The sequence below is a fragment of the Anser anser genome (genome assembly GCF_964211835.1).
Source record: "Anser anser genome assembly, chromosome: W".
In the NCBI taxonomy this organism is placed as follows: Eukaryota; Metazoa; Chordata; class Aves; order Anseriformes; family Anatidae; genus Anser; species Anser anser.
The window spans coordinates 8,857,881-8,882,492 of record NC_139731.1 but is presented as its reverse complement, the minus strand read 5'-3'; the positions used below and the strand labels follow the sequence as shown (position 1 = coordinate 8,882,492).

The 24,612-nt window shown below is 44.5% G+C and overlaps 1 protein-coding gene and 1 long non-coding RNA gene across 2 annotated transcripts in view; one reads left to right on the top strand and one right to left on the bottom strand.

Annotated features, from left to right (window-relative positions):
• On the top strand, positions 1–23,758 carry LOC310888742. Its single transcript, XR_014576124.1, has 4 exons — positions 1–4,915; positions 7,735–7,857; positions 8,659–14,566; positions 23,620–23,758. It is a non-coding gene; the product is annotated as an uncharacterized lncRNA (long non-coding RNA).
• The window catches only part of LOC310888740 (ubiquilin-1-like), a 34,671-nt gene continuing 33,034 nt past the window's right edge, over positions 22,976–24,612 (bottom strand). The window contains exon 11 of the mRNA XM_083815741.1: positions 22,976–24,608. Coding sequence (XP_083671867.1) covers positions 24,603–24,608 — 6 coding nt within the window. The 3' untranslated portion in view covers positions 22,976–24,602. The remainder of the gene's footprint in view (positions 24,609–24,612) is intronic.

Genomic DNA, 24,612 nt, shown 5'->3' with positions numbered 1-24,612 from the left:
GGCAACTGGCTAGCCTCTTTCCAGGGCAATCGGCCCCTGATATCAGAAAGAAATTGTCTTAGGCTGCAGGACAAACTTACAACAGTCAGGAATGACGGGGACCTGGGGCATCTACCCTAGCAGGTCCACTAGTTGAAATAAAGCTAGGAAACGAAGACAGAGGCTTGAATTTTTTGTTGGTTATGGGAGCTTCTTTCTCTGTGTTAATTAGGCTGTAAATGTAATAGGAGCAACATAGTGTTAAATAGTTTAAAAGGACGATTAGGAGCTAAGACAACTACAATAATTGGAGCCACAGGGAAAGAGGAGGAACGACCATTCTTACAACCCCTTGATTTGCGTTTTGGGGGTAAGGAACTAACCCATGAATTTTTGTATGTACCAGAATGCCCGATTCCACTCTTGGGACGGGATCTATTAGCCAAATTAGATGCAACAATAACCTTTGAGGATGGAGAATTAATAATGAAGGTACCTGAGTCCAAAGTAAGACAAATCCTAATGATCAAAGATAAACCCTTTGTTAATATTCCAAGAGAAGTATGCAGTTATACCAACAGTATGGGAAACAGATGTACCAGGGAAGTCGAAACTGGCACAACCGGTAAAGGTGGAATTAAAGGAAGGAGCCAAACCTGTTTGAATCAAACAATATCCACTTAAGATAGAAGCTAGGAACGGGAATGGTGAAAATTATCGACAAATTTCTCAAATATCAGATTCTGGAAGAATGTAAATCGGAATACAATACTCCAATTTTTCCAGTAAAGAAGCCGAATGGCGAGTATAGATTTGTACGAGATCTTAGAGCAATAAATGAAATAACAAAGGATATTCACCCGGTAGTAGCTAATGTGAGAAACACTCTGTAGCCAATAACCTAGGGTCAGGTGAGGATCTCAGTGAAGTAGTAATTTATTCGCGATTGCAATGGCGGGCGTCCCACAAGTAGGACCGCACCTTCTAGTCACATAGTACAGGTTATATACTTTCTTTCTCGACGACCGGGACCCTCCCCTGTTTCCCCATTGACTGGGTAATCCAGGTTCACAACCTATCCGATACTTCACAGACAATATATGGCCTTCAGTTGCTGGCCTGTTAAATTTCAAATTTCTTTTGACTTTTTTACTGTTTGAAGTGGTAATGTTTCCTCACTTATCTGATTTGACTTGACACCGTGATTTTCACCTAATTGCTCTAAGGAGTCCGGCTGTCTGCATTTTACAAGGTTTTCTGTTAAGCTTTCTTATCACTGTAAGCATATCTCAATACCACATTCCTTCCTTCTAAACAATGTAACACTGCAAAAACAACATTTCCATTCCCACACTAATCCTTACACATTGTTAACATCTGTGAAAGGGAAATATAAATGGTTTACCGTGATAGATTTAAGGGATGCCTTCTTTTGCATACATCTTGATAAAGATAGTAGAAAATTATTTGCCTTCAAATGGGAAAACATATTGAAGTTTTTGGACCACATATGGTAACAACCGTTTTGGAACAAAAGGGGGGGGGCACGGGTTATCACCCAGCCGGATGATGAAATATCAGGCAATACTAACTGAACAAGATGACATAACCTTGAAAACGACTAACCTGTTATATCCAGCAGTATTTCTAGGAACCGTTCCAGAAGAAGGACCGTTGGAACACAATTGTGTGGAAATAATCGAACATACTCATGCCAGCCACAAAGATTTGAAGGATGTACCCCTTGAAAGGTATTCAGTGGGAATACCACACTCCGTGGCACCCACAAAGCTCAGGGAAAGTAGAAAGGATGAATCAAACAATAAAACAACAATTGGCTAAGTTAATGATCGAGACACAGCTGCCCTGGACGAAATGCTTACCATTGGCACTTTTAAACATAAGAACTAAACCACACAGTGAGACTGGATTATCATCATATGAAATGTTATATGGTATGCCTTATTCTCAAGGGATGCCCCTAGGGAACAATGTAGTTGAGGATCATAGTATCCAGAAATACATAATTACCATTGGAAGGAGATTACAGGAGCTAAGAGAAATTGGGATGATGACTCAGACACCACCTTTAGGATTTGCTATTCATAAAATACAACCAGGAGACAAGGTCTTAATAAAAACCTGGAGAGAAGAATCATTGAACCCCCGATGGGAGGGACCGTACCTTGTTTTACTTACTACTGAAACAGCTGTGAGAACAGCAGAAAGGGGTTGGACCCACGCATCCAGAATAAAAGGACCAATAACTACCGAAGCCTGGAGGGTTGAGTCCACTCCTGGGGAACTGAAACTGAGACTAAAGAGGAACTGATATCCCAGCAATGAGGTTCTGCATGAATTAAGGGCACTGGATAAAGAGGACAAGGCTGAAGGGAGGAAAGGGAGAAGGCAAGACCGGGGTAGGACCCTCCACTGCGGTGTGTATGGTCTACCGAGGGAGGCAACCCCTATGGGTATTGACCGCCGAGTGAGAGGGCCTCGACCGGACTTCTCCCGCGCTAAGATCAGGTTGTCCTGAGAAAAATAACATGAGGACCTTTTAAACCCATAATAAAATTGTGATTAGTTTTTCCAGGAGCTGGATCACCCCGAAGGGCTGAATGGTAACACAAGCTCTGAAAGCGGGCCCAACCCCATGATTGAAGGCACTTCCCACACTCTCAAGATTGGACAGCGAAAAAGGATAAGAAATGCTATACTTCCTGGTATTGTTTTTACAGGGTCACTTGGGCCATGGGCAGGAATGGAGGAATAACTTTTTCACTTTGGGGGAGGAAGTGGCTAGGGCCTTTAACCTTAGTAACTGCTGGATTTGTGGAGGACCGGGGGGGAAGTGAAAGTTGGCCCTGGGTAGCAGGCCCGGTCGAACCCAAGTGGTGGGTCAGTAATTTGAGCGAAGTTCATAATGGGACGCAATTTTGGAAAGAGGAAGGAGGCCCATGGCAGTTGCACTCGTCAGCTCGGGGTGTATACTGCTTGAACAGAACAGGAACAGTGGCGGTGGGAAAAAGCATTTGCAATTGGACTCTGTCCCCCGGATATGATTGTACCGATCCTGGATGTAGTCCTGTAAGCTGTACAGCACGTAGTGGGAAATGGAACACCACGCATGTTCAGCTGAGAAACGGGACTTGGCTGAAATGCTCATATTGAGAATTTTTTGGATCCGGATGTGAAACTGTGGCAAGAGCACAAGCGGGGGGACAATTCGATGGTCAAATCTTGAGCTGTCAGCGTGATAACACCTCTAAGGAATAGCATGTGGTGCGGGTCTATCGCTGGAAATGGCAGGATGAGAATGGGAGGCGAGTGTTCTTTAAACATTTCTGGTCAGCTTATAATATGACAGGCCGCCAAAGAGAACTGAATTGTGACTGTAAGTGGAAACCCAACGTGGGAGCTTGGAAGTGCGCATATACGAGTACAAACGGGGCAGACATGGTAACAGGACCACTCGGTAACAAGGACACTCTGTATTATCACGCCCCAAAGGGTAAAGAGGGATGGGATGGTCCTTTTCCAAACGGGACGTGGGCCCTAAAGGGACATTATTGGGTGTGTGGCAAACATGCTTAGAAGAGGCTACCCAGAAACTGGTCGGGAATATGCTATGTGGGGTACATAAGACCCTTGTTCTTTTTATTGTCACGAACACAAGGAAATCATTTAGGAATAAGATTATATGATGACCTGAACAGAGTAAAATGATCTATTGATACTTCCTTAGCCGGGGGTAGTGCCCAAAAATGGGGAAAGGATGAATGGCCTCCTGAAAGAATCATACAGCATTATGGGCGAGCTACCTGGAACCCGAATGAGTTGGTATCAGGAGCCCGAGAACCTATTTATAATTTGAACCGAACAATTAGGTTGCAAGCTATCCTCGAAGTTGTAACCAATCAAACAGCGACGGCCTTGGATCTTCTGGCTGATCAATCCACTCAGATGAGGAATGCTATCTTTCAACGTAGAATGGTCTTAGACTATTTACTAGCAGAAGAAGGGAGAGTGTGTGGAAAACTGAACGATTCTAATTGTTGTTTACAAGTTGATGATAATGGAAAAGTGGTTAAGCAGATAACAAAGGAAATTAAAAAGCTAGCCCACGTCCCAGTACAAACTTGGAAGGGTATGGACTGGGATTTCTTTTCATGGTTGCCCGGTGGACCATGGGTTAAAAGGATGCTATTTTTATTTTTATGTGGTGTAATTGTTAGTGTTGGGGAGAATCGAAGGGATGTTTTATTAATGTCTCTTAGGTGATGGGTCATACAGTATAATTAAGCATTGCCAAATGTACTTACATTATCAATCAATCTATGTATGCTGGAAACTTAGGGAGTACACTGAACATTCAAATGAATCGTTGAAGGGGAACCCTGGGAGGGAACAGGTACAACCTGACCTTGGATAAGGGCCTGGAAATGCTGAAATGAGTTGAAGCAGAACCAAGGAGCGGAGGGAGCATGCGTCGAGTGAGAAAGGTGAAAAGTTTAGCGGAGAGGAAGACTCCTTACTTCATCTGGACGACCACCTGGACGACCACCAGAGTGCGCCACGCATGTGCAAAGGGGAGGGGAGCTAATTAGAATGGAATGCGAGGCTGATGTTGCAACCTGTAATGAATATGTATACCTGACGCAATGTTGAATGTATAAATAATGGCTGGGAAGTAACGGGACTTGAAGCCAGATTTGGGCACCTGCCCCGGCTTCCAGCGCTGAATAAAGCACCTTCATATAATCACTTGGTGGTTATGTGGTTGCTACGCTAACATTTTGGCGACCCAGATGGGACAGCGTGGGCACTGCTGAGGCGGATCGTGTCTCGGTTTCGCTCCAGCCGGCACCGAGGGATTCTCGGGGAGCAGTCGACCACGACCGACCTCCGCTGCTCACGACGTACCACTGGAGTGGTAAGCAAAGGTGCTTTCAACTTTGAGTATTCGGTACCGATTTGGTTGGGAAAGCCTGCCGGTCAGACGCGGCGAAAGCCACGCTCGGTTGGGCAGGGAGCTCCCGGGGTAAGCCTAGGCGCCGTCCGTTAGACAGAGCGAAAGCTCTGCAGGTTCGGCATTGGTGGTTTGGTATTGGTAACTGTATTGGTTTGTGCTGAAGGGTCAGCACCTGGTATTATTGGTATGTGGTAAGCACGCTGCTGCTCCGGCAGCTTCTGGGAGAGTGTGCTTCTGCTCCGGCAGCTTCTGGGGGAGTGTGCTGCTGCTCCGGCAGCTTCTGGGGGAGTGTGCTGCTGCTCCGGCAGCTTTTGGGTTTGTATCATAAGCTCAAAATGAAAAAGATTAAAGGAATTCTGGGAAAAGATGTACCTATCCCGCGGACATCCCCACTGGGGTGTTTGCTAGCACATTGGAAAGAGGGAGGTTTTGGTCAAGAAATGCGGAAAGGAAAGCTGATTGATTATTGTAATATTTGGTGGCCACAGTATAAACTAGAGGACCAAGAAACTTGGCCTGAGAATGGAACATTGCAATATAATACAATTTTACAATTAATGCTATTTTGTAAGTGGGAAGGAAAATATGATGAACTGCCGTATGTAGAATTATTCTTTTATTTGCGCCGAAAGCCTGAATGGCAGCATGCTTGTGGAATAATGGTGCTTGAAGTTTCAACTGAGGAACGTTGTTGTGCATGTACTAAGGAGGGACGCTGTATACAGCATCAGGCAATAGAGAATAATAAGTATTATGGGGAAATGAATAATGGAAATATTGATTTGGAAGTTGCGCCGTCGGCTCCGCCGGGAAGAGCCAGGACAGGGAGGGAAAAGGGAGAAAAGGAAGATAGCAGTAGTGATGGAGAATCCCCGACTTTAGTCTCCCCTGTGTCACATAGGACCCGGCAACAGCGAAGGGCAGGAGAAACTATAAATGAACAGAGAGGGAAAATAATCGCTCCCCTCAGGCAAGGAGTGGGGACAGAAGGGCCGGTATATGTTAAGGTGCCTTTTTCAGCTGGGGATTTAATGATATGGAAACAAGCAGCCGGCACCTACAGGGAAAACCCAGATAAAGTAGCCAGGGTAATGAAAATGATAATTAAAAACCAAAATCCCGATTGGGATGATCTCCAGGTGATCCTGGATACTTTGATGGACTCGACAGAAAAAGGCATGGTATTGCGGGCAGCCAGAGAGAGAGCCCGAGAAGATATACGAAATGGATTAGTGCTTGGAAATCTAGATCAAAACTTCCCCACCGAGGATCCCCAATGGGATTATAACACAGGGGATGGAATAAGGAGGCTGAAGAGATATCAAGATTGGGTACAAATCGGGGTACAGAATGCCATGCCCCGGACCATAAATTGGTCAAAATTGTATAATGTCAGGCAAGAAAAAGCGGAATCACCTTCCGCCTTTTTAGAGAGATTGAAAGAAACTGCTAAGAAATATACAGATTTAGACGTAGAGACTGAGCAAGCTAAAGCTCAATTAGCACTCATTTTCCTGGGACAAGCCCAAGAGGATATTAGGAAGAAATTGCAAAAGTTGGAAGGTGCAGATTTGAGAAATTTGGATAGGCTGTTGGAAATAGTCTGGAAAGTGTATAATAACAGAGAAAAGGAAACGACAAAAAGGCAACAACAGAACTTATTAGCAGTAATTCAAGGGAGAGAACATGCAGGATTAAGGGGCAGGGGAAGAGGAAATATTAACGGTTGAGGTAGAGGAACAGGGAGAGGCTACCCGAGCTCAGGGGGAAACCGGCTGGGTCTTAACCAATGTGCCCATTGTAAGGGGGAGGGTCATTGGAAAAACGAATGCCCTCTCTGTGGACAGCTGATCGTTGGTGGGGGAAATTCGTTCCGAAACCAAGAAGCAGCTAAGGCGATGGTTCTGGGGGAGTATAGTAGCTGACTAGGAGATCCGGTAGCAGAAACTAAAGAGCCCTTGGTAAAAATTCAAATAGGAAATAAGGAAGTAAAATTTTTAATTGATACAGGGGCCACATATTCAGTACTCAATAGATTAAGTGGTAAGATAGGGGAAAGGAAAACTACTATTGTAGGTGCCACCGGGAAGGAGGAAATACGGCCGTTCTTACAACCCCTTGATTTACGGTTTGGAGGTAAAGAAATTACGCATGAATTTTTATATGTACCAGAATGCCCTATTCCTCTTTTGGGACGGGATTTGTTAACTAAACTAAACGCTACCATAATGTTTGAAGATGGAGAATTGATTATGAGAATCCCGGAATCAAAAGTGGGACAAATATTAATGATTAAAGAGAAAGCTGTTCCTCATATACCAAAAGAGGTAGAAAATGCAGTAATGCCTACGATTTGGGAAACGGACGTGCCCGGAAAATCAAAAGTAGCCCAGCCAGTAAAAATTGAACTTAAGGAAGGGGCCCGACCGGTACGGATTAAACAGTACCCATTGAAGCTAGAAGCTAGGCTAGGGATAGTAAAGATTATAGATAAATTTCTTAGCTACCACATTCTGGAGGAATGCAAATCCGAATATAATATCCCAATTTTCCCAGTAAAGAAACCTAATGGGGAATACAGGCTAGTGCAGGACCTTAGGGCAATAAACGAAATAACAAAAGATATTCACCCAGTGGTGGCTAATCCTTATACATTGTTAACATCTGTAAAAGAGAAATATAAGTGGTTTACGGTAATTGATTTAAAAGATGCCTTCTTCTGCATATCCACTGACAAGGATAGTAGAAAACTCTTTGCTTTTGAATGGGAAAATCCACAGAACGGACGAAAGATGCAACTAACCTGGACAAGATTGCCTCAAGGATTCAAGAATAGCCCGACCCTCTTCGGCGGTCAACTAGCTAAAGAAATAGAAGATTGGATTAACCAAGGACAGATTCAGGTACCAAAGGATCGATACCTGCTGTTACAATATGTGGACGATATATTAATAGCTACCGAAGGAGAGTCAGAATGTATTCAGGTAACTATTGATATTTTGAATCAATTGGGACTAAATGGGTACAAGGTTTCTAAACAAAAGGCACAAATCACGTGCACAACAGTAATTCATTTGGGATGTGAAATTTCTCAAGGACAAAGAAAATTGGGAGTTAACCGAATACAAGCTATTTGTGAAATCCCCGAGCCGCGAAATTTGCATGAACTACGGGCTTTCCTAGGTATGGCCGGGTGGTGTAGACTGTGGGTAATGGACTCATAGCAAAGCCCCTCTATGAAACCCAAAAGGCCTGTACATTTACCTGGGGAAAGCCACAACAAGAGGCCTTTAAGAAATTAAAAGAAGCCCTGATAAAGGCGCCTGCCTTGGGCTTGCCGGACTTATCAAAGGACTTCCAGCTGTTTGTGCATGAGAGACAACGATTGGCATTAGGAGTACTGACCCAGCGACTTGGGAGCTGGAAAAGACCTGTGGGGTATTTTTCTAAACAATTGGATGCGGTAAGCGCTGGATGGCCCTCGTGTTTAAGGGCCATGGCAGCCACAGTCCTTTTAATACAGGAAGCCAGGAAGCTCACATTAGGGAAACAAATTGAGGTGTTCGTGCCACATATGGTGACTACGGTATTGGGGCAAAAGGGGGGCCATTGGCTATCACCCAGCCGAATGATGAAATATCAAGCTATACTAACTGAGCAAGATGATGTAATCTTAAGAACTACTAACTTATTGAACCCAGCAGTGTTTCTAGGAACAACTACGGAGGAAGGAGACCTCAGTCATGATTGCGTGGAGATCATCGAACATACCTATGCCAGCAGAACAGACTTAAAGGATCAGCCTCTGGGGAGACCGGATTGGGAACTTTTCACGGATGGAAGCAGCTTTGTGGAAAATGGGACTCGTTACGCAGGATACGTGGTAACTACATCAAAGGTAGTGATTGAGGCAAATTCCCTACCTCCGGGGACTTCAGCCCAACGAGCAGAAATAGTTGCCCTGACACGAGCCCTGGAACTAAGCGAGGGTAAGAACGTGAATATTTGGACAGATTCAAAATATGCATTCGGGGTAGTTCATGTACATGGGGCATTATGGAAAGAAAGGGGAATGCTATCCTCACAAGGGACTAATATAAAATACCAGGAAGAAATATTGAAATTAATAACAGCTGTACAGAAACCCCAACAGGTGGCCATAATGCATTGTAAAGCTCATCAAGGAGGGGTGTCAGAGATTGCAGAAGGTAACAGACTGGCAGATTTGACGGCCCGGAAGGTTGCGCGTGAAGTATGGGAAGTAATGGCTCTAATTCCATCAAAGGTAGGCCTCTCTTGTTTTAAATTACCTAAAGACCCAAAGTATTCAGCAGAAGACGAGAGACTTGCAAATTTGATGAAGGCCCAGAAGAATCCTGACGGATGGTATGTGCTTCCTATAGTAATGCGAGAAATCTTACCTATTTGAAACGAGGTGTCAGTAATGTCAAAATGTGAGGTGGAACCGACCCCTGGCCTTGGAGAATCCAGTGCATGATATACAGCCAGGAGACAGAGTCTACATCAAAAATTGGAACGAGGAACCCTTGAAGGAACGGTGGGATGGACCTTACCAAGTTCTACTGGTAACCTTCACCGCTGTTAAGGTAGAAGGGGTAGATGCTTGGATACATTATACTCGGGTGAAACGAGTACCGAGACTTTGGGAGGCACAGCCACTGGGCCCTACAAAATTAAAGATCTAGAGTATTTGATATGATTGTTTATCAAATTTTGGGAGTGTTTTGGGGTTGGTGGGTACTATCGTATTATAGTGAGACAAATGCTGCTTCTCTGAAAATACCTCAGAAGGAAGAGAATAAGACCGTATATGTTGGAAATAATGCCACTCTGATCTGCAGGGTCAAAAGTGATTCCCCGATAGATCTGTCTAAAGCCCGGATTATACAGGAAAAGATTCGAGACCCCCCGCAAGACCCCGATACAATTTACAACAACAAGGGCGGGCATGAGGGATTATGGGAACGCTGGAAAAAGAAAAGGTGGGTAAATGAAAAATGTCAAGGGAAAGGAGGAAGTGTAGAGCTGCACCCCCGGAACCTGACTCTCGAAGACCAAGGAAAGTATAGGTGCTTGGTAAGAACTGGTGAGAATTTGAGAGGAAAAAAGGGCTATGGAATTAGGCCTGGTCATTGTTGTAGGTTACAGGGTAACAGTAGAGCCAATACCAGCCGGACAAGGAACAACGATCCAGTTGAGGAGGATGAGAAACACAAGACAGATACAGGATTGGGAGGGCAGATGACCCTAACAATTAGAGGAATTACCAGGGAGAACTTAGAAGAATATCAATGTTCGTATAATAACGGAACTGCTGGAGGATTTAGTAAGATTATAGTCTCCGAAACCAGAAGGAAAAGATCAATTCAGCCTACAACACCAAGAATGCAATGGGTAGTAAAGAATCGAGAAGAAAATCTGATGATAGGTTTGATTAGGGATTTTGCAAAAATGCGGAATGTGAGTCAAGTAACTGCTTGTTTACCTATACCCAAGTCAGCAGGGGACCCTATACCATGGGGGATAATAACATCTTCCTTGCCCCAAATTGAGCGGAATAAAACAATTCAATGTAAAGCAGAAAAGACTGTGAAAACGGAAAAGATCGAGGGATATTATAGGGAAAAGATAATTGCCTACTACTCACAATGCGAAAAGAAAAGAAACTATCAATTCACGAATTTAGACACCATGAGCAGACGACTAGGATGGTGTGAGTATGATGAGCAACGTACCAAATCACAGGAGAAAGTTAAATGGGAATGCGAGGAAGTAAGTGAATCAGGAGAATTAGAAGGCTGGGATAGCGCATGGACCATGAGCATACTGCAGAGATATCAATATGGAGGAAATACTCCCTGGTGCATACAGTGGACTGGTAAGAGAAATGATAGCCAAAGGGACCAAGAATATATGGCAGATCAGAGGGAAACTAGTAGTCGAGAACGAGTGAAGGCAGTCCCATGGTGGAACTGCACCCAGATCCTGAATTGCGATACGGACCTGAAAACCATACCTTTACTCCCAGTAAAAATAGCTTTAGCGACCGGATGTGCATGTAGCGGACTGCGAGTCAACGGAAATATAACCAGTCAGAAGAGCAACAAGAGAATCAAGGTAAATTGCAAATATTCAACAATACGGAGTATGGGATACTTCGTATGGGCTGCTAATGATGGAACTTGGACAACACACCTGGAACTAGATGGTCCGGCGAAAGAAATAACACTAGGCTTGCCCACCTTGTGTCCGCTTTGGAAGAAATCTCCTTTTAAAGGGAGTTCGACAAACTTGCGAACTAGAATAAGAAGGGAGGTAGACCAAGATGATGATTGGCAAGACCCCTCAACTGCAATCAGGATAGGATGGGTGATAGAATCACTATTTGCCCCAATAGCAACATACCAGAATAGGGAAATAATATATAGCTTAATGGGCCAAGTAAACAGGTTGGCAAAGGTGACCAAGAAGGGGTTCAAAGATTTAAATTTACAATTACAGGCCACAACCAAAATGACCCTGCAAAACAGAATGGCTCTGGACATGCTTTTGTTAAAAGAGCATGGGGTGTGTGGATATTTGAAAGGCAGAATTGATCATTGCTGTGTACATATTCCAAATATAACTACAGATGTGGAAAATGACATATCCCAACTAGCTCATGTGGAACACGAGCTAGAGGAAGAAAAGCAAGAAGCTGAGCAAAATTGGTTGGGAGCAACTTTTGAGGGACTAGGCCTTCATCTGGAAGGATGGCTCAAGTCCCTCCTACAAAGCATTGTGCTGCTGTTAATTGTATTCGCTGCAATGGGAGTAATGTTCTCGTGTGTGAAAGGAGAAATAGTTAGGAGTAGTGCATGGAATCGCCGAATAATGAGAGTCCTTACTGGGAATCACCCAGAACACCCTATCCCTCTTACTCCACCCCCATCCTATAGTACTAGCGTTAACAACCAGGCATAGAGGAATCAATAAGATAGTAGACTAACGAAGATGCGTTAAGATTATACTTACTAATCTCTATATCAAGTTATACTCACTAACCTCTACTAACCTGATTCAACCTAATAGTAATGAAAATACTTGCTCTTGGTATGAGTGAAGTATTTTCAAAGGGGGGAAATGTTAGTGTTGGGGAGAATCGAATGGATGTTTTATTAATGTCTCTTAGGTGATGGGTCATACAGTATAATTAAGCATTGCCAAATGTACTTACATTATCAATCAATCTATGTATGCTGGAAACTTAGGGAGTACACTGAACATTCAAATGAATCGTTGAAGGGGAACCCTGGGAGGGAACAGGTACAACCTGACCTTGGATAAGGGCCTGGAAATGCTGAAATGAGTTGAAGCAGAACCAAGGAGCGGAGGGAGCATGCGTCGAGTGAGAAAGGTGAAAAGTTTAGCGGAGAGGAAGACTCCTTACTTCATCTGGACGACCACCTGGACGACCACCAGAGTGCGCCACGCATGTGCAAAGGGGAGGGGAGCTAATTAGAATGGAATGCGAGGCTGATGTTGCAACCTGTAATGAATATGTATACCTGACGCAATGTTGAATGTATAAATAATGGCTGGGAAGTAACGGGACTTGAAGCCAGATTTGGGCACCTGCCCCGGCTTCCAGCGCTGAATAAAGCACCTTCATATAATCACTTGGTGGTTATATGGTTGCTACGCTAACATAATGACATTATTGTTTATACCTTGTATGATACCTTGCTTTACGTTGTTGATATGGCAAATAATAAATAGCACCCAATTTGTGATGACTTCGGGAGAGAAAAGGTGATGTGTCAATAATGATGCTTAAGAAATGGACACCCCGAGAACTGACTGATGAAATCCAATTGCTACTAACAAAGGTTGAAGAAGAGACACGAATTGATGATATTAAAAAGAAGGGGAGGAATTGTAAGGAATGGTCCAGCAATTCGTGCCACTAAGGGATTTGAAGGGTTAACATTGAGGCCTGGGTTTAGGCGAGAAGAGAACAAAGGGATTTCTTCAGAGAAAAACTGCTGACTTTGCACGGACGTGCAGTAACTTCTGACAGCCGGCCAAGAGACCACTAGATAAGGAGGAAGAATATGAGCCTCCCCGTCCGAGCGGCCCCCGGAGAGACTAACAGAGACTGATAAGCAGGCGCACCTGGGAGGACTTCGGATTCGGGAAACCAATTATAATAACCCTGCCTCTTCTAGAAGTAGTAATGAATATGTATTAGCCTAGGAGCACAAAAACCAGCCGCCTTATGTAACAGGTGTGCGTCCTGGTGGAGCAGAGACTCCCGGCGCACCTAGCGCTGTTTGCTTGCCTCTATTCGTTTAATAAATTGTAAACTTTGATTGTAATCCTATTTGGGACTCAGTCATTTATAACACCACGGACTGACTGCAGCCCCCACTCCCACCCCCGCCCCATGCCACTCAGGGTGGGGAGGAGGTGGAAGAGAGTGGATGGGGGAAGGTGCCCCCAGCTTGTTTCTTTGTTTCTCACCACTCCAGCCCATCAGCAATAGGTAATAAATTTTATTAGTCTTCTTATGCTAAGTCTGTTTTGCCTGCGACGATAATCGTAGAGTGATCCCCATGTCCTTATCTCAGCTCTTGAGTCCTTTTTCATTTTTCAAGGGCTCTCAGTGGGACTAGGTTTCTGAGAAGCCCTGACTCCAGGGCAGAACATACCTTTGTCCTCTTTCAGTCAGCTGTCTCGGCTATGACCCCTCCCAACCTCTTGCCTACCCCCACCCTACTCGCTTTGAGAGGGCAGAGGAGAGAGAACAAAGTCCTTGACACTGTGCAAGCACTGTTCAGCAGTAGCCAAAACTCTGGTGATATCAACAACTGTTTTAGCCACAAAGGTAAAGTACAGTACCATGCTGTACTATGAAGAAAGTTAACTTCAGAATGTGATATATGGAGTAATAATTCGTGTCAGGAAGATGGTTGATGTTAATAAAGAAGGGTGAGATGTGGGAGTGTGGCCATGGGGGTCGACAAGCCCCATGGTTGGTGATAACATCGGACTCTTAAGGATGAGTCCATCAGGAATGTAAAGAGTTTAGAGGGAACAAAGAAGGGTGATTCAGGAGACGCCATGCCGTCTCGGGTTGCTTGTTCTCCCGCCGTTAAGGCATGGAAGTTGCTGGGGGTTTGCTGGTTGCCAGGCAAAGTTGTTTGACCAATGAAGAGTTAGTGGACAAGGACTGCTGTGAGGCGAATAGTATAAGAAGGGAGCCTGTCCTCAGTATGGGATGCAACACGATACGATGAAGTTCTGTCATCAATAAAGTAGTAGCAGTTACTGATCCTAAAAGAACCCTGGTGTCCGTGTGGTCGTTACGCCACAAATGGCACCCGAACAGGGACCTGAAGAAAAACAGGGACAGGGACAGGCTAACAGAACAGGGACCAGGACAGGAACAGGGACATTGATCGCCTAATGAAGATGGGTTCGGCCAAACTCAGCAAACCGCTCAAAGAAGCTCGTATAGAAAGTCGCCGGAAATAGGCGCACCGGAGCTGGAAGGAAGCTCAAGCTGAGAGAAGCGGACCCGCGCACACAAGTGCCCCACGCTGGCCGAAGGTAAGCAGTTGCATGCTATGGGGAACCATACGCCCTTAGAAACAAAGACTGTCCTGGTAACCTTACAGCTTATTCCCTTTATTAACAATCAGACAGTTTATGATCCTGAAACATGGGACCAAACTGAGGTCAAGGTGTGGGATTCTGCTACTAAAAATGACAAGGTTGCGGTGGGATTGCTCAGCACCTGGCGAGCAATCTCTGAAGCCTTAAAGAGCCATGTGGGACCACAATCAGAAACGTGTGGTTTGCCAGATAGTGAGGGAGCTGCGGGCTCGTCCACCGATCCTTCTGCTACACCATCGGCCCCCCACCGCCGCTACTGCCATCGCAGGCCTTTGCTGTTACGCCCCCTGGTGACCTGGACGTTCCTTTTGATCCAGGCCCTATAGGCCCTGAAAAGGAGCCGGATCTGTTTCCCTTCGATCTGGGAGGAATAGGATACATAGGGCCCGAAGGCCGAGTTGCTTAACAACTTAAAGCGAGACATACTGACGTGCAGAAAACGGACTCCACAATCAGCAAGATTGTAAAGTAGGTATGTTTATTCAGCGCTGGGCAGCACGGGGGGGTAGCCCCTCCAAAATCGTGCGCACCTGATGCGGCAACTTGCCATGGTTATATGCAGCAAAGAGTTACATATGCATGAAGTTTCACAATACACCTATACATATTCATAACCCGTCCCCGCTTCATAGTAAAATTAGTTCCAAGGAGTCATTTCCATAAACTCCTCCCATCTGCACTTGCGCAGTGTATTCTAGTGGTGGTCTTCGGGGGTCGTGGGGATGAAGATTGATGACTCTTCCTTGTCACCGCTAGTTGACCTCTTGTCTCTGCGCAGACTCAGTTGCTTCTTGGATCTTGTCCATCCGCAGGACCAGTTTCTACCAGTTTCCTAAGATAGGCTCACACTCTTATTAAGAGACTGACCTTGGTGAAGGGGCCCAAGGCTTCTTGCTTTAATTAATTTGCACAAGCACCATAGTTAGTAAAGACACTAAGTAGGATCCTAGTTTCATGCTGTCAGCACTCTATCTCTACTTGATAAGATTCCCCTAACTCCCTCTCTCAGTCCCCCTTTTCTAAAAAGTTAGTAAGTTCTCTAAAAATTAGTACATTATTATATTCTCCTGACTCTCCCTCTCTCAGTCCCCCCTTTTCTAAAAAGTTAGTAAATTCTTTTACTATTTCTAGGTTCAATATAGTGTTTCTCTATCTAACACTCCTTCAAAGTATCTGTTAGACTCCAGTTTCTGTCTGAGTTGGTTCTTTTTCCACTCACTGTAGGAGTTTCCTGTACTCTTAAAACACCATAAGGTACATCGGATCACTACACAAAGAATCATGAACAAAACCACGACCACGATTACTGTGATAAACAACTGTTTCAGCCAGGTTAGGTTTGGCAACCAGGAGGTCAATTTTTCTACCAAGTCTGTAAATCCCCAGGACGTGTCATCCTGAGCTACTGCATGCAAAATTTTATTCCTTTCCCAAATCTTCTCCAGGTCAGTCTCAATCTATTTCTGTTTGTTAACATGTACACAGCCAGTTTGGTTTATGACTGTACCCAGTCCTCCCTCCTTGGCTAAAAGCATATCTAATCCCATCCTATTCTGAAGTACTACTTTGTGTAGGGAGGAAATTTCTTCCTGTAATGTCGAAAGAACATCAGCTGTGGTATTTTCAATAATTTCTAATGTGGCTGAGATATTTACGATAGCTTTTTCTATTTCACTTATTCCCAGGGATGGAATCAACCACCTTACAAAACTAGGGAATCCCGTGGGTCTCATCACGAGGGGGTTATTCGGAACAGTACGTGTTTGTCTCCATAAGGTCCGGACTATTCCCGGAGGTGCTTTAGTGAATATACCCCCTCGAGGGCTAAGATAGCCCCCGATACAATGACCCTTCCAATTTAAGGGTAAGCTTTTCCTAGCACGCCCATCTCCACATAGCCAATAGAATCCTTTTTGTAGCTTGCAAATTTGCATGAGAGAATTGAGGCCGTGAGATCCTGAGTTCGTATCCTTTTTATCAGCACATATTGTGACACCTACACCATAATCTCTAATTTTAGTAAGATTAAAAGTTCCTACATATTCTGCCATACTACAGTTGTCAGGTTTCTGAGCTAAATAACTAAGTGGACCTGTACCTACGCATGGGGTTTTATCGTTTAAACATCTGGTGTATATGTTAACATTGTCACGTGGGAGTAGTTCAAATCTCTCCCCTAGACGTTCACGACCATCCTTGCCAAATGGACATGTTCCATTTCTTGGTTGCGCAAAGGTCAATGTCCAATTCATACTGGGTATGCCCCATACGGGGAATTCTAGGTTGCCTCTAGGCAGCACTGTGCACACCCAACAGTCAGAAAGGTTGAAACTATCACTCACTGCCTGGGTGAGTTTCACATAGGTATTGTGCACCCACTGTTCAGTTTCCTTGGCCAATGATACCATTAAGACCGTGAAAAATGTAACCTTCCAGGTTGCACCTGAGTAACCTTCCATGAGGTCTTGGGTGCCTTTTTCACTCTGGTATGATGGATCCAGGCATTCTGTTCCTTGATTCTGATCGCTGTGAAGGAGGTGAGGAGTACCTGGAACGGTCCTTCCCACTGAGGTTCCAAGGTCTTCTCTGCAAGAGACTTTACATACACATAATCTCCAGGTTGTATATTGTGCACTGGTCCATCTAACCCTCTACCCCGAGTCCCACTCACATGCTTTCCAATTTCATTGAGCTGTTCACCTAAGGCCACCATATAGGAAGTCATAATTTCATCCCCAGCTTGCATGGATATCCCTCTTTGTATTCCATAGGGTCGTCCATATAAGATTTCAAAGGGGCTTAGCCCTTCCTTTGCCCTTGGTCTAGTTCGTATACGCAAAAGGGCTAAAGGAAGAGATTGAGGCCAAGCCAAATTCGTTTCCTGTCCCAATTTCACAATTTGCTGTTTGATTAGGTGGTTCATTTTTTCTACTTGGCCACTCGACTGAGGGCGATATGTAGTATGAAGTTGCCAGTCTATACCCAAATGGCGACTAATTTGTTGTACCACTCTTGAGATAAAGTGTGGTCCCCTGTCAGAGGATATAGTTGCTGGAACTCCAAAACGTGGTATTATTTCTTGTAGTAATATCTTAGTTACCTCCCGAGCCTTGGCTGTTCTGGTTGGGAATGCTTCTGGCCATCCTGAAAAGGTGTCAGTTAATACCAATAAATACCAATACCCCCCTTTTCTTGGGAGTTCGGTGAAATCAATCTGCCATTGTTGTCCAGGCCCATTACCTTTTCCAATTTGGCCCATTTTTGGCTTGGGAGTGTTCTTGGGATTGGTCTGGAGACAAAGATCACATTGCTGAGTTACCTGTCTTACTGTGGTATATAAGTTTCTGGCCACAATTTCTCCAATTAGATGTTTATACAGGGCCTCTGTTCCCCAATGTCTCTTCCTATGTTCTTCTCTAACCAAATGCCATACCAAGCAGGAAGGAATAATTAGCTTCCCCTGTGGGGTAAGAGCCCACCCTTCTTTGTTATATAACCCTTCTAAATCTGAGATGAGTTTCTGATCCTCTTTAGTGTATTCTGGCTTACCTTCTAAGGAAATTCGTCCATCAGGGATCAGAGCCCCTTCTGTATTTACCTCAGCTTTAGCTACTTGTTTTGCCTCTCTGTCCGCCAGCTCATTTCCTCTTTCCAATTCTGAGCTTACTCTCTGGTGTGCCTTAATGTGTATAATCACCACTTTATCAGGGAGTTGAACTGCCTCCAGCAGTTTCAGGACTTCTTCAGCATGCTTGATATTTTTGCCCTGAGAGTTTAATAATCCTCTCTCCTTCCAGACTGCTCCGTGTGCATGTACAACCCCAAAGGCATACTTTGAGTCCGTATAGATGTTCACAGTTCTGCCTTGGGCCAGTTCCAGGGCACGAGTCAGAGCAATTATTTCTGCCTTTTGTGCAGAGGTATTCATGGGCAAAGGCTTTGACTCTATTTTTTGGCTGGTGGTGATGGCATATCCTGCATGCCTCTTACCACTTAGGACATAGCTGCTTCCATCCGTAAACCAATTTTTCCCATCTTCCATAGGGCTGTCTCTCAGGTCCGGACGGCTTGCATATGTTGCTTCAATAGTTTCCAGGCAGTCATGATGCACTGGTTCTCCCATGTTTCTGCTGAGGAAAGAAGCTGGGTTGACAATGTTAGTGACTACAATTTCCACATCATCCTGTTCTACTAGTATAGCCTGATATCTCAGGAATCTTTGTGGAGATAGCCAATGTCCACCCTTTGCTTCTAGTACTGCGGATACTGTGTGGGACACTAGGACAGTCATCTTCTGGCCCAGGGTAAATTTTCGGGCCTCTTGTATGTTCAATATTACTGCTGCGACTGCTCATAAGCATCCAGGCCAACCCTTTCCAGTTGCGTCCAATTGTTTGGAAAAATAGGCAACTGTTCATCGATATGGGCCCAGATCTTGTGCTAATATTCCCAAGGCAATCCCCTGCTTCTCATGTGAGAAAAGGAAAAATGGCTTATTCACATCGGGAAGCCCTAAGGCTGGGGCCGACATCAAAGCTCTTTTCAGTGACTCAAAGGCTTGCGTGGTCTTCTTGTCCCATTTAAGGTATTTCTGATCAGTGGTCGTTAGTGCATATAGTGGTTTAACAAGCAGTCCATAATTATAGATCCACAGTCGACACCACCCCGTCATCCCCAAGAAAGTCCGTAACTCTTTGACCGTCTGGGGTCTCTGAGTCTGACATATTGCCTCTTTATGGGCCTGTCCCAGAGTTCTCTGTCCTGCACTAATTTCATAGCCCAAATAAATCACCTTGCGCTGTATTACCTGAGCTTTCTTCTTGGATACTCGGTACCCTTGGAGTCCCAAGAAATTTAGCAGACTCACCGTCCAGGCCATACAACCACCCTCCGTCTTGGTAGCAATCAGGATATCGTCCACATATTGTAATAGCTTCCCTTCTTCAGACGGGGCCTCCCAAGATTCCAGGTCTTTTGCGAGTTGATTACCAAAGATGGTAGGGCTATTCTTAAATCCCTGTGGCAACACCGTCCAAGTGAGCTGTCTTACGCCCACTTTTAGGGTTTTCCCATTCAAATGCAAATATTTTCTGGCTGGCTTCATGGAGAGGGAGGCAAAAGAAGGCATCCTTTAAGTCTAAAACAGTAAACCAGGTTAGTTCAGGTGTCAATGCAGTTAACAAGGTGTACGGATTTGCTACTACTGGGTAAAGGTCTTCAGTGACTCTATTTATGGCTCGCAAGTCCTGGACCACTCGATACGACCCGTCGAGTTTGCGAACTGGTAATATGGGGGTATTGAAATTGGACTCACATTCTTTCAATAATCCAAATTGTAAATATTTCTCTATTACTGGCCAAATTCCTTCCCTATCTTCCTTCTTCAGGGGGTATTGCTTAACTCTTACTGGTTGTCGACCTTCCTTGAGTTTAACCTCTACAGGTGGAGCATTCTTTGCTTTTCCAGGTATATCGGTGGCCCACACCCCAGGATATACCTGGTCTAGGATCTCTTCGTTGATTTTTCCTTCGGTGGGAAAACTGGTTAAGGATAGACTCAGAATTTGAATGTATTGCTGATCTTTTACCTTCAGTGTAATTTCCCCTTCTTCAAAGGTAATCTTTGCACCCAGTTGCCCCAACAAATCTCTCCCCAGAAGAGCCTTCGGAGAGTTGGGCATATATAGAAATTTGTGGATGCCCCATTGTTTTCCCAATTTGTACTTTAAAGGTTCACAGAAATATGCCTTTTCACTTTGGCCAGTTGCCCCTTTTACCATAACATAGTCATTTCCCAAAGGCATCAGAGCCTGATTCAAAACTGAATATGTTGCCCCTGTGTCAACCAGAAATTCTACTTCTTGTTGTTTCTTCCCTAGCTTCATTATAACCAGGGGATCTGCTAGGGTAGATTCCCCAGGTCCCCTTCAGTCTTCCTTCATGTGGGCTACTATTTTCCCCACCTGGTGGCTTCGTCTCCTCTCTTTGTTTCTTGGGCATTCCTTTTTCCAGTGACCAAACTTCTTGCAAAAAGCACATTGATCCTTGCCTAATCGGGACTGTTCTTGTCTAGGCCTTCTTTCCTCCTTTTCCTGGATTACTGTCACCAGCCTCCTTTGCCCTTGTCTGTATCTTTCCTCTCTGTTACTGAATACTCTCCATGCCTCATCCAGTAACACTTCCATATTTCTACCTTCTGTGGGACGTAACTTCTGGAGCTTACGCCTAATGTCCCCTGTAGACTGACCCAAAAACAGGGAGACTAATTGTTGTATCCCTACCTCAGAGCCAGGATCCAGCGGTGTGTTACGGCACATCACATCCCTCAGTCGATCCAGGAATTCGGACGGGGACTCGGAGGGACCTTGTTTAATTGCGTATAGTGCTGACCAATTTATAGTTTTAGGAATGGCCTTTTCCATTCCTTTTGAAATCCACTCTTGATATGCCTGTAACCTTTCCATCTCTGCGGATCTATTTACATTCCATTTTGGATCCTGGAGGGGAAAGTATTCCTTAACATCCCCTCCAGTAGTCTTATAATGATCCTCAGCCAAATCTCCTGCAGTTTTTAAAATCAATTGCTTCTCTGTCTCAGTCAGGTGTTCTAACAATAACTGTATGTCCTTCCAATCAGGGTTATGTTGCTTTACAATGAACTGAAAATATTTGGTGACACTTACTGGATCATTCCTGTAATCTTTCACAACCCTTTTCCATTCTCCCAGATCAGTAGTGGTAAAGGGTATTTTGATCAGCACTGCCCCACCATCAGGCCCTACTGCCTCCCGGAGAGGTGCTTGTAAGGCTGTGGAAGCATATTTCTTTCTGGTACTGGAAGATACAGGACTGTCCGGGGGAGTGGATGCTCCGTCTGAGTCCTCACCCTGTTCCTGTGGTCGAGGGGGAGGCTTAAACAAATCTGTTAGATCCTGCTCTGGTGCTTGATAGATCTTTTCTGCTCTGGTACACCTTTGTCCAATACTGCATGCCGAGCAACACCGTGTCAATTTACCCCTAAGCTCTCTGTTATTTTCTCGCTCGAGCGCCAGTACCATGGGATCCTGTGGTGGTGCCATTCCACAGTCCCTTTGCCACTCCGGGTGATTTCGGAGGGTGAAAAACATATCCGCATATGAAACCTCATCCCACTTTCCTTCTCTCCTTAAGAACAACATCAATTGTAAAAGAGTATTATAATCTATTGTCCCGTTGAGTGGCCACTTAACTCCATCCTCTAATTTATACAGTGGCCACCACTGATTACAATATTTGATAAGGATTTTCTTACTTTCTGTACCTCCAGTCCCAACAATATCCCTCCAGTAAGCTAACACACAGCCTAAGGGGCTCTTCTTCAAAATTCCTCCTTGAGTATTTCCCATTTTACAACTCCTTTCACTGAAACTTCTAAACCGTTACTTAAATAATGCTCCCGCCTTTCCCTTGTCACACGTCAGGATATTTACAGACGGGACGCACCACTAAGCCCGTATATTATCTAATCAACACTTCGGTGAAACAGAACTCCCTTTTGATCTGTCATGCGCTTTGTTCGTCTCTGGCCACTCCCCTCGCGGAGAATACGGAACCGCGGATCGGAACTCCGCACTCGCTTGGCAGCGATGCTGCGTCTCACTCACACAGCACAATCACACAATCACACAAAGGGCCCCTTACACTTCTTGTTCATACCACAAAAATATATCACTTAGAACAATAACCAAACTCGTTTGTACCGTCTCAAACTCACACACTTACACAAATGCCTTCAACATGAGCTATCTAGACATTTACAAATAAGACCTACAGTTATTAACATTCCAGCCAATATCCCTCCAGCAGCTGCAAACATTACCCAAGTAACCTTGTCACAATTGCGAGAGGCCCGCTTACCCTTCTCCTGCTTCTTATACAGTCATTAGTAGGTCCATCCTGGCTCCCAACACTGGGATGCAGCGGTAACCTCGGATTTGCTCGATCTACTCCCAAGATCGCTAGCGGCTGCTCTATTGGTCACCAAATCCCCTTTGATCATGCAGGGTACCTTCCTCTCATATGGGGACTATGCTGCACGCCAGACATCTTCTGCGCGATTTACCAGCTGCCCCGACCACACGTACGACTTACAGGCCCTTCCCACAACACATACCGTTTTATCCGCAGTTTCAGGAGGTTTTTGTCTGCTCCCGTGGTGAGTGGCTGGCAGCGGAGACTCCTCCTAGGAAAGTGCTCGGGGGCGCCCAGGAGCGTCCGCTCCACAGTCGATCCCGCGGCCAAGCAGAGAGTCTCCTGCCTGGCTCGCCAAATTGACGTGCGGAAAACGGACTCCACAATCAGCAAGATTGTAAAGTAGGTATGTTTATTCAGCGCTGGGCAGCACGGGGGGGGTAGCCCCTCCAAAATCGTGCACGCCCAATGCAGCAACTTCCCATGGTTATTTGCAGTAAAGAGTTACATATGCATGAAGTTTCACAATACGCCTATACATATTCATAACCTGTCCCAGCTTCATATTAAAATTAGTTCCAAGGAGTCATTTCCATAAACTCCTCCCACCTGCGCTTGCGCAGTGTATTCTGGTGGTGGTCTTTGGGGGTCGTGGGGATGAAGATTGATGACTCTTCCTTGTCACCGCTAGTTGACCTCTTGTCTCTGCGCAGACTCAGTTGCTTCTTGGATCTTGTCCATCCGCAGGACCAGTTTCTACCAGTTTCCTAAGATAGGCTCACACTCTTATTAAGAGACTGACCTTGGTGAAGGGGCCCAAGGCTTCTTGCTTTAATTAATTTGCACAAGCACCATAGTTAGTAAAGACACTAAGTAGGATCCTAGTTTCATGCTGTCAGCACTCTATCTCTACTTGATAAGATTCCCCTAACTCCCTCTCTCAGTCCCCCTTTTCTAAAAAGTTAGTAAATTCTCTAAAAGTTAGTAAATTATTATATTCTCCTGACTCTCCCTCTCAATATTGTTCCCACAACTAGCCCTGGAATTCTCCGGTGTTTGTAATCAAGAAAGGGAATGGAAAATGGAGACTGTTACATGACCTGAGAAAAATTAATGAAGTCATGGAAGATATGGGAGCACTTCAACCAGGATTACCAACTCCAAGTATGTTCCCCCAGTCATGGACATTAATAGTAATAGACTTAACGGATTGTTTGTTAAACACTTGCCAGAATTCGGAAAACTTTGCCATGTTTATCAATTGATACCTTTTCTGATTGTACATATGTATAGGCGTATTCGGGTTTCTTACGAATATGTAAAAGCAATGTTCTATATATTTAGAAAGTTTGACGGTTGTGCGCGCGTGTTGGTAGAGCATAGACTCCCCGCGCACCCAGCGCTGTTTACTTGCCTTTTATAAATATTACTAAATTCAGATTGAGTTGTATCTTCGTTTATAACAAAAACTTAATCCTATCCAGACACAGTACAATTCTTATTGAAAACTAATCTTTCATTAATGGTTGGAAGTTCAGATAAGCCAGTATCTCACGTAAAGCAGCATTGCACAATTTAATGAATAAACCATTGGTGCATGATACCAAGCAAGAGGGAAACACCTCTTCTGAAACAATCGGTGATGCAAAATTCTACGGGCCTTCTTGAATGCCAGGGGGAAATTGTTCTATAATGGCAATAACAAAAAATTTGTTACATTTATCTGTCCACATCGTCATTTGCTGCACTCACCCAGCAGTAACTGTGTTGAAAGATGAAATAGGAACACAAGTTCAAGGCTCAGTAGGTATGACAAAAGCTGCTGGGAGTTTAAGGCTTAAAATTTGATTATATTGAGATTCCAATCAATCAAATTACATTTGAAAAGCTACTGAAAAAAGATGCAGCTTTCATCAGATACTTCTAGGTATTTGTAATATAAAAGCACTACTTCGCTAAACCCCTTTTATTGATAAAACATCTAGCACTTCTTTTTAGCCTTCAGGCAGTGGTAGTAAATCTACATCTGG